Source organism: Capsicum annuum, chromosome 8 (assembly GCF_002878395.1).
Source record: "Capsicum annuum cultivar UCD-10X-F1 chromosome 8, UCD10Xv1.1, whole genome shotgun sequence".
In the NCBI taxonomy this organism is placed as follows: domain Eukaryota; kingdom Viridiplantae; phylum Streptophyta; class Magnoliopsida; order Solanales; family Solanaceae; genus Capsicum; species Capsicum annuum.
The window spans coordinates 154,540,277-154,551,095 of record NC_061118.1 but is presented as its reverse complement, the minus strand read 5'-3'; the positions used below and the strand labels follow the sequence as shown (position 1 = coordinate 154,551,095).

At 30.1% G+C, this 10,819-nt stretch overlaps 1 protein-coding gene across 1 annotated transcript; it reads left to right on the top strand.

Annotated features, from left to right (window-relative positions):
* Positions 1-3,432: 3,432 nt before the first annotated feature.
* Positions 3,433-7,588, top strand: LOC107839640 (epoxide hydrolase A). The gene is made up of 3 exons (XM_016683212.2): positions 3,433-4,142; positions 6,651-6,883; positions 7,194-7,588. The coding sequence occupies exons 1-3, from the start codon at positions 3,678-3,680 to the stop codon at positions 7,438-7,440; spliced, it is 945 nt and encodes a 314-aa protein (XP_016538698.2). The 5' UTR covers positions 3,433-3,677; the 3' UTR covers positions 7,441-7,588.
* The last annotated feature ends 3,231 nt before the right edge of the window (positions 7,589-10,819 follow it).

The following is a 10,819-nucleotide window of genomic DNA, read 5'->3' as shown; positions in this document are numbered from 1 at the left end:
CACAAGATAATTGGAGTTGAACTTAGGCTAGGGTTTCTTATTCTTCAATAATTTGGATGATAAATGATGGATATGAGGCTAAGTATATGTATATAATGACCAATTTTCGTCCATGAGGTGATGGAAAATGACCATATTGCCCTTAAAATTTAAGTAAATTCGAATTTGTCCATGGTGGACTGTTTTGATAGGCTAAAGTAAATCGACCATAACTCTTTGCTCCGATAATGGATTTGGGTGAAACCAATTGCATTAGAAAGAAGACTCTCAGGGCTTCTCATCGATATATAGCAGCTCACACAGTTTATTTTTTACAAGGAGTTATGATCGTTTAAAGTCGACCCAAAAATCTGTTTGGCTGCAGTACTTTTGTGTACAGAAAATTTCTGCACATTTACTGTTCATTGCGTCCACCGTTTTCGAGTTTCGAACATGCTCGCTTATATCCGATACTCATCTGTTTTCAGAAATCTTTATATCGTTGGAAAGCTAACTCGATAAACTTCACATAGAAACTTCGACGAGCAAATTCCGGTATAAATAAAGTCGATTCCTATACACATATAATCAAACTATACACTTGAAACCATCTCAAAATAATCAATACTCATACTTAAACTCATATATACCTAACTTATGATCAATACATATACTCCAACACATATAACCATGGCTAATGCACGTAATTAAGTACGGGGTGTTACACAACCCGTATTGACAATTCTATTTTCTAGCCTTCTTTGTTATATGAATTTCATTTGAAATATTTGCGTATATGTAATTATTTTAGTTATGAATAAATAATGGGATTTAACATATCATCATTATGTTTATTAATATACTTTAAGAGTTTTTTTTGGTACAGACTCTAACGATTATCGCACATACAAAATATGATCAAACACTCTTTTAAAAGATAATTTTAGTTTCTATTATCAATTTAAATAACTTTCTCTAATAGATGATGCTTTGTAACTTACAAGCATGTTTTTTCATTTAAAGTAGTAGTTCAAACCCGAGACATACCTCCTTTCTGCTATCTGTTTTTCGTTCTTCTTTTGTATATAAGACAAAGTTAGAGCCTTCCAACGGATTTATTTATTTTAAAATTAATTATCCTTTTCTAATAATTTTATTTTTGTATATTCTTTTACTGATTAACTCGAGACATACGTGTAGAGCGTGTTCCTAGACATACGTGTAGAGCGTGTTCCTAGTATTTAAAAATAAATATTTAATTATGACACTAATGTTTAGGGCTTAAGTGTTATAAATTCTTTATATTCATTGTGTACTGAAGATATATATATATATATATATATATATATATATTTGGTAAGTAATACTTTTTAAATATAAATTGTAAGTATATGTAGACATGATTAATCATAATTATCCATTTTAAATATAGTTATTCTTAGTTAGTTTTTTTCTTGCATTAATTCAAATATTTATCTTGTTTAAAAATTAAGAATTATATAATGAGATGCTGATTTTTTTTTGGTTTCCACAATTTTTAAGATAACAAGATATATATTAGGTTAAAAACAAAAAGAGCACTTTGAACTTCATTTAGTTTTGAAGTCTTTATTTTTTTGCTTTTTTATTTTTATTTGAACTATATACAAATTTGTCTTGATTTTTTTTTATTTTGAATTATGAATAAAAAGACTTCTATGATTATAGTTAGGGTGCTCATCGGTTGGTTTATAGTTTGATTTTATGTATATGGTTCGATTTATTATTTTTTGATTTCTAAACATGCTAATCGATAACCATATCAATAATTGATTTGAATCCTTAACAATTCGATTTTTAAGTTGATTAATAAAAAAAATGTCATTTATATACACGATAGGAAAATGTTCATATAGTCAAAGACTTTACTATTGATTAAGCAAAAATAGTTTGATATTATGTTTATGCACTATAATTTTATGTTATTTTACTTTCTATTTCATATCTTTATTATTAATTAACGCGACACACGTGCAAAACACGTATACTTAACTAGTGTATAAGATATGTATAGAAACTGTACAGAACAAGTCAACAAATTAAATGACTAAATAATAAAATTTAAATTTTATAACTATTTTTATAAAATTAATTTCGATCGAGTAACTATTTATGTCATTTCCCGTAAAATAAACCGGAGTCCATTAAAATTCCTACTTATAACATAAAGTTCCTATATTCATTCATTCTTAATGACTCGATTTTCTACGCACAAAAAGGAAAAAAGAAAGTGGATGGTTTCTAGTCTCCCTTTGTTCTCATCAAAGATTTAATTTGATAGTCGGAAATCAAATATTACGATCATAAATTTCAAAATAATAATAATAATAATAATTGTACGAATTTTATATTTAATTACCATCATAAAATTTCAAAACCTATTCTGTTTTTTCTTCTTAAAAGCTTCAGTCCAGTCAAACCGCAACTTCCTATACTACTCCTTTTCAATTTTTTTTTTTTTTGTATTTGCCTCATTTAGGTTGTAATTGTATTTCTAAATATTTATTTCTTTAATATTTTAAAAATAGCTTAAATAATTTTTTTAGTATGTTCTTGTCCAATAAACGTAATTATTAGATTTGAAAAAAAGATATAAAATTTAATTTAAAATATATTAATAAAATTATTTTTAATTTAATCAAAGTAGAAAATTTATTAAAAAGTGCATTCAAATTACTTAAAATAAATAAAAATGTATGGAGGGATTATATACTCCCTCAATTTCGTATTAATTGATTGGTCTTTGTGGACTTGACACACATACTAAGAAAATATTCAATAAGAGTTTATTTTATTAAATTAGCCTCACTAATTATGTTTTAAAAATATAAATTTGAGTATATGTCTCTTATATAATTATTTTATGATAGAAATAATATTAAAAATATATAATAAAATTCTTTTAATTTCATAAAAAAAATTAAAATAAATATTTTAAAAAAAATCAATTAAAATAAAACGAGGGAGTAGTCATTTTTAATGACTGGATGGAGGGAGTAGTAGTACATAGTCATTCCTAATGACTGTATGGAGGGAGTAGCAGTACATAGTCATTCTTAATGACTCGAGATTCCGTCCCTTGGGTGATTATTCGATGAAATAAAATTTAAAAACAAACTCTCGATTTCCTACCCCCAACGACCCTTACCCTTACAAAAGCAAAAAAAGTTGGGAGTTACTAGGCACTTGCGTGGCATTCATTACACAATGCATAAGCTACTTCTCGAAAAAGAATACATTACATTTTCATTTTATCCTTGCTCAATAAATTATTAAAAAATGTAATGAAACGTGTTTAACATTTAACTAAAATCAAAAACTAAATAAAAATAATTCAAATAATTTCTTATTTTACTTAATATTTTCTTTAAAATGTAGTAATTTTTATTTTTTAATTTTAAAAAAATATGATTAAGTAAAAATGAATCGGAGAGAGTGATAGTCAACCCCCTCGTTTCCAATGCACCATTATTTTAGTAGGCTTCCAGATCCATAAATAGTATGGCAGCCCGCATTTACTTTCATCGGTCACCATCCCCCTCTTCCCCTTTTCATTTGCATATAACTACTGCTCTATAAATATACACATGATATGCTATCACATTTCATAAAAAATAAAAGTAGCTGTACTCTTATCGTGATCAAGAAAGAGAGAAAAGATGGAAGGTATCGAGCACAGAACATTGAATGTTAATCGCATCAACATGCATGTAGCTGAAAAAGGCAAAGGCCCCGTGGTTCTCTTCCTCCACGGCTTCCCCGAGCTCTGGTATACGTGGCGCCACCAAATTGTAGCCTTGGCTGACTTAGGCTACCGTGCGGTGGCGCCCGATTTACGGGGCTACGGGGACACTGATGCCCCCGTGGATGTTGCAAGCTATACGTATTTTCACGTAGTGGGGGATTTGGTAGCACTTATTGAGTCTTTAGGAGTGGAGAGTGTGTTCTTAGTGGCGCATGATTGGGGTGCTATGATTGGTTGGTATTTGTGTTTGTTTAGGCCTGATTTGGTGAAGGCTTACGTTTGTCTTTCTGTGGCTTTTAGGCCAAGGCATCCTAAGATGAAGCCTATTCCTACCATGAGAGCTGTCTTTGGAGATGATTACTATATGTGCAGATTCCAGGTACATATTTTCTAGTTCTCAAGATTAGTGTCTCTGCACTTGCATGTATGATTAGTTCAAGGTTCAGCACAAATATTCTTAAGGTTTAACTTACAATTAAGTGTTTACACAATTAGTGAAATTTAGCTATACAGCTATAAGTGTTTCTCTTATTTCAGGATGTCAATTTCAGTATTCTCGTAGATAATTGATGCTAATTATTTCTTTAAATGGCTTAATAGTATACAAACCACTTATGCTGTTTCTTACCTTTATTGCTTTTGGAGCAAAAGTAAAGGTTTTGTCTGCTCTTTCTATTAGTGGCTTGCAATTATTCTTCAGCACCACTAATTTTTTTCAAAAGAAAATTCTTGTTAAATGGGCTATACATAGAAAAAGTTTTCTCGCTCTTATCTTCTTCAAAAGTAAGCAGGCAACAAGAAAACGAAAGGAACTTTCTTGAATTGACTTTTACAGCCCTCCATTCCTCCGTCTAAAAAAAAAATGAAGTAATTTCCTTTTTAATTTGTTTTTTAAAAAATGATTCCTTTTCTTTTTTTTTTTTTGGTAATTCTTTTAATTTTAAATTTTTACTTGCCATGTTGGTCATAAGATTAAAGAGCATTTTGTACATTTGACATATCTTTAATTTAAAATCACAAGATTCAAAATTCATTCTTTATTTTCTTAAACTTTATATCAACTCAAACTAGGTAGGTTATTTTTTTTTAAACGGAGAGAGGGATTATTTCTTTTGATTTTAACATTCCCCGTAATAAACTGTTTACCTTTAGAAAATTAGAGGTACTCCCTCCGTCCCAAATTACCGGTCCAAATTTTTTAATTTGATTTTTTAATTTACTTGTCTTTTTTCATTAATTAAGAAGATAATAGGGATATTAGGGTAAACTCATATTATTAATTATTTTTCTTAATCGACATATCATCTCATTTTGGGACGAATAATTTGAGACAGAGGGAATAATTTTTATCAATTGAACATCCTTAATTAAATTTCTTCTCTTTTTAAATTGATATTGAATACTATATTTAAACTCAAACGCCTGGTAGGTAGATTATAATCAAATTATTATAAAAAATTTAAATATATATTTATTTAAAAATAAAATTATCATTGAATATATATTTAATTAGAAATAAAATCATGACTCAAATCATTAGAGTTGGCATGGTGGTTCAGCGCCGTGTCCCTTAAGCAAGAGGTTCGGGGTTCGATTTCCGCCTCTGGTGAGGCCAGTTCTTTACCGCTTAGTGCGTTGACAGAGAAACGGAGGATTAGTGTCACGGCTGCCGGCTGTAAATTCTGTGGTCAATTCTCTACCGCTTAGGAACGAAGGATTAGTCTCACGGCATTCGATCGTGGGATACTTGGAAACCAAAAAAAAAAATCACAACTCAAAAGTAGCATTTGTAAAGTAACGGAGGGAGTAGTTTCTGTTACTCCTTTGAACTTCTAGATGTGTTGGGTTTTGAAGTACGGAAAACAAAAGAGTAGTTAAAATAAATTTTATTGTTGTACATGTATTGGTTACTTGTTTTTTGTGAAAGAGTACCGTAGACACAATGTTCCCTGTTACACATGGAGCTTAAAGTTGGTACTATTTTTGTCCTTACTGTATCTAAGTGGGTCCAACTGTACTTGCAGCACTAACGTTAACATAGAGTGATGGTATAGTAGTATTTAATGATCTAACGTGCATGTATCCAGATGTGGAAGCGTCCTTCTCGAAAAAATTGAGGAGTTAGCAATCTAGAATTTTGTATATATTGTCATCTCTTTACTGTTGTATTGTTATTTTGCTGATTATTTGGGTATTATAGTTGGTCTCTTGTGGTTTAGCTTAGCGGATTATTAGTGTACTTGACTGCCCTTAGGCGGGATTATAGTTGGAAAAAATTATACTAGTTGTAGTCTAGAAGTTTTTTAGTTGTGTTGTTTTGGTGCTCTTTCGTTTCAAAAATTATAGTGAATTTTGGATAATCTGACTCGGATGTTTGGAGAGTTTGAGCATAGCTTGGTTGCTAGTTGAGTTAGATAGCTCATTAATCAGTGTTGAAAATAAATCTTTTGACCATTCAGTATGAACATGCTATGTTATTGTTGCCGTGTACAGCTAGTGGTGTTTACACCAACTAGTACCTAGGCCTTCTCTGTTTAATGTCAAATAGCAGTCGCTGCTGCCTTTCTTATTCTGGTGTGTTTCATCATACGTTTTAATTTTAGCCTTGTAGGGAGTGCCTGGTTGTTGGCTCAATTAATGCTATATTCTGTTGTCTATAAGGTCTTGTGAATGTATCTTGATATAAATGTTGGTTGGGACGGTTGAAAGCCCAACTTATATTGAAGCCCTTTTATCCTTATCTGCTTTTTTACTTTTTCTATCGATGCATTGGTGCATAAGACCTCTATAAAAATTGCTACTAGATGATTAGTCTAAGCTTAATTTGTCTTGATTCTCTCTATTTATCTAATGTGACATTAATGTAACTTGGTGATTTTTGCTATAGGACCCAGGCATGGAAGATGAGATAGCCAAGTATGGCAGTGAAGCGGTATTGAAGAAGATAATGGCAGATAGGAAACCAGGACCAGCTTCCTTGCCCAAGGAGAACCCCTTTGCTATATCTGCTGATGCTAAGCTGCCTCTATGGCTTTCGCAAGATGACCTCAAATACTATTCTACCAAATTTGACCAAACGGGCTTCACTGGAGGACTAAACTACTATCGCGCACTCGACTTGTATGTTCCCGTTACTCCTAATAATGTTATAATTTCCCACTATTGTAGTGTGATTCTTCCACATAACCTTGCTCAGATTGTCCATCTCAAGTCGGGATATAGTTGGTGTGCTATTGTAGGTTTACAATTGATACGTAACTGGCTACAACATATTCGATGTTGGCTCTATAGAAATTAATTACATTGTCTTTTGTTATGTGTAATATGCCAAAGTCGTGCTATTTGTTTTCTTTACTTTGCTCCCTAGACCCTACTTGTGGGATTTGGGTAGTGCAGTTATTCTTTACGAAACCGTTTGAATTTTGGGCAGGAACTGGGAGCTGACTGCTCCGTGGACGGGAGTAAAAGTGATGGTGCCTGTGAAATTCGTGGTTGGTGATTTGGACCTGGTGTATACAACACCAGGAATGAGAGAGTATGTGCATGGAGGAGGTTTCAAGAAGGATGTGCCAATGCTGGATGATGTTGTTGTGCTGAAGGGAGCTGCCCATTTCATTAATCAAGAAAGAGCTCAAGAGACTACTTCTCATATTCATGACTTCATTCAGAAGTTCTAATCTAAATATTACTCCTTGGTGACTGAACTTATGTTCTAATGCTGTTTCTCTCTTCTGGTTACACAGCTGAGCACTGTGTTGGTTTTGTATGGGAAAAATTAAATATGAAGTTTTATATATAAGTGCTCTCAGTTCTTATTCACTGTAATTTGGGACTTCTTATTTACTGTTGTTGTGCTTGAGCACTCCGTTTCTCCCGCGTGATAACTTGTAGTTACACACCCAACTCGACTAATTTAATTCACAACTGCTGTGGACTCGTCGTTGGGGCCTGTGCTGGGCTTTTAGGAAATAGGAGGGTTAATATTAGGTAAGTTACCCCTCTATTTTTGTTAGCCAAGTTTCATTTGTTGCTAGTTAATTATAGGTCAGACATACATACCCCTGTCGTTTTCAAAGTATACAAAAATACCATTTGTTTCGTCGGTTCCAAATTTCCCAATTTCAATTGAATTGGCGATTCCCTCTTCGAAGTTCAAACTCAACTTTCATCCCAATATATCTATACCGAGTGTTGTGGTTTTGGATTTGGGGAGGGGGAGGACGCTGGTTAAGTCAAACTTGTCACCTACATTATTGCTTGTCCTTATTGTTTTTTAATGTTTGGGATTAATTTTGGCACGTTGATTGCTGTGACTTGCATTGTCAAGATTATCCCACCATGGACTGGGAAAATCATTCTACCACTTCGCTGAGCAGCTAGATCTAATTCCTAGCATATTTGATATATATATATAGTCATGTGTAATTGCGTTACACGGATATTTCATGTTAAGCCATCAATCGATCTAAAATCTATAAAGAAAAATATTTATTAAAAATAACAATTGACTTTAAAAATCGAAGATATACAACTTTATGCATTCAGGCATGCGTGAAGTATCGGTATCTTAATCGTCTCCTACAACATGATCTATAACACAGCAAATGATTACAAAAATAATATATAGTAATAGATCAGAAGCTACAATAAAACAATATGATTAAGCCTAATCTTTATACAAAAATTCATCAAAGTTTGATCGTACATTCATGCACCACTTGTAAACTCTCCGTCCCAAATTGAGATGACACATTGATTAAGAAAAATAATTAATAACATGACTAGTTTATCATAGTACCCCTATTAAATGATGTTTATATTTTAATTTGAAAAAAAATAATTAATACAAAGGATAAAATATAGAAAAAAAAAATTGTCTCTTCTTGATTAATGTGGAAAAAAATTGTCTCTTCTTGATTAATGAAAAAAGACAAGTAAAATGGGAAATCAAATAGAAAATTTGGGACAGAGGGAGTACAAGATATGATTAAACCCTAACCTTTTCCAAAGCCCGATCAAACTTTCATTCACCTATGTTAAGCAGAAAAATGACAGATAATAATATTACAGAAAATGCAATAATCAAGATATTAGAACAATACCATTAAAGCTAACCTTAATACAAAAAATTCTTCAAAGTCTGATCGAACATCCATCTACAGTATAAACTTGAATAGAATATAAATTATAACAAAATAATATGATAATCAAGATATTGGAACGATTAAATGTAAACTTTTGTGATTATTATACGCTTCCTTCAAAGCTTATGAAAAAAGTAGTTATAAAAATATCTCTTCCACCAACATTTCTTAAATAGATGTAGTTTCTATAAGGTAATATTTTAAGTGATTTAGAAGTGTAAAATATTAGAACTTCTTACATAACTAAAAAAAGATTTAATAATAATAAAATTTATAGTTCACTTTTATTTATCAGATTATCATAAAATATTGATAATATAAACACTTCTTGCAAATTCAATTGAAATACCCGTAAATATTAATTATAGCCTAACAATTTGAAATGACATTTTCCTAATATAGAGGAAACTCATATATTTTTAAAAATTCGAAAGTGGCTAAAGCTTTTATTTTTTTTCATAGTTAATTTTTCTTACAAATTTAACTATATTACAAAATTTAAGGAAGGAAGGATTTATAAAATAATATTTAGTTAATTTAAAAGTTTTAAATATGAAAAAAATAGAGAAAAGATGATTTTATCTATTACAGACTCTTTTAATGAAGGATAAAAGTTTAAATCGCTTTTGTAATGGTTTTCATCTTTTAATATATAAACTTATGTACATGCTTTGCAATTGGCCATATTGTCAATTAATATAAAATAAGAAGAACAATTGTTTAAAAATAGTTGTTGACACTACACTAATAAACTAATTCTATTTGTTATAGAGTGTTCCTATTAGATACTTTTAATTTTGAAATTTTTTTTCAACTTATTCAAATTAGTTAACCACATAAAACTTATCACCTTCTTTAGAGGTTTATGCATGTAATCAAAAGAGATGACAATTTGAGTCATAAATGACTATAGCTACGAACACTGTATAATATATTTAGTGCTTAATTGAAATAAATCATAATTAAGTGTTTGAATAAAAAATATATTATCAATGTATTTTATCAATATATTATATTATTACATTTTATCTAACATCTCTTCATATTATTGTATTTCAATCATTTTAGTGAATTTATTTTATTTAAAATTTGCTTTAGATTCATAATTTTCTTGTAAAAATGCATGAACCTATGTTTTGACCAAAAAATGATAGCATATATAAAAGACAACATGACCAAAAAAATATATATTTATATTTTACTGAGATGAACCTAAAAAAAATATTGCCATTTTGATCTCCGCAACATTGCTCAGCTTTGTCTTTATCAAAAGCAAAACTCTAGGAGACATTATTCCTGTGTAACCATGTGTGCATGAAAGAATACCTACCCAACTTTATTTTCATAATATTAAAATTATAGATCTAATTTTTACCGTCAAAAATAGAAAAATAAAACATCTAATTATTTTATGACAATTTTTCCCATTTATTTAGAAGTGGTGAGGAAAATACTAAGTTAACAGCAACAAAAATCTGAAGTAGAACTTATCCAATCACGTTGATTCTCGAATTTTATCTAAGATCATAACTTCAATAACTGCTTTTAAAAATCATCAATTGTCACAACCAACTCTTGACATGAATTTAGTGCAACATAAAATTAAAATAAATGATTACCCAAAATTAAATTATTAAAAAATAAATGATTTAGAGAGATATATACAAAACATGACCACAAGAGGGAAAAAAACATGTGAAATATAGTAAAGAGCTGAAAGCTTTACAAGAAAGAAATTGAAAATAACATGTAAAATGAGAAATAATGCTTAAAATAATCAATAAAGAACACAATGCTTAAAAGAAACTATTATTCAACAATTTTTCTTAACAAAGGTGTTGTATATATAGTTACCACTAATGAGAAGTCATTTGTCAGTGTGTTCACGTGTATTGAGATTTTTTTTTTCCTT

Excerpts from the sequence above, each read along its gene's own strand:
- LOC107839640 (XM_016683212.2), top strand. The coding sequence starts at position 3,678 with ATGGAAGGTATCGAGCACAGAACATTGAATGTTAATCGCATCAACATG. Across the intron at positions 4,143-6,650 it reads ACTATATGTGCAGATTCCAG|GACCCAGGCATGGAAGATGA; the intron begins GTACATATTTTC and ends TTTTTGCTATAG. Across the intron at positions 6,884-7,193 it reads TACTATCGCGCACTCGACTT|GAACTGGGAGCTGACTGCTC; the intron begins GTATGTTCCCGT and ends AATTTTGGGCAG.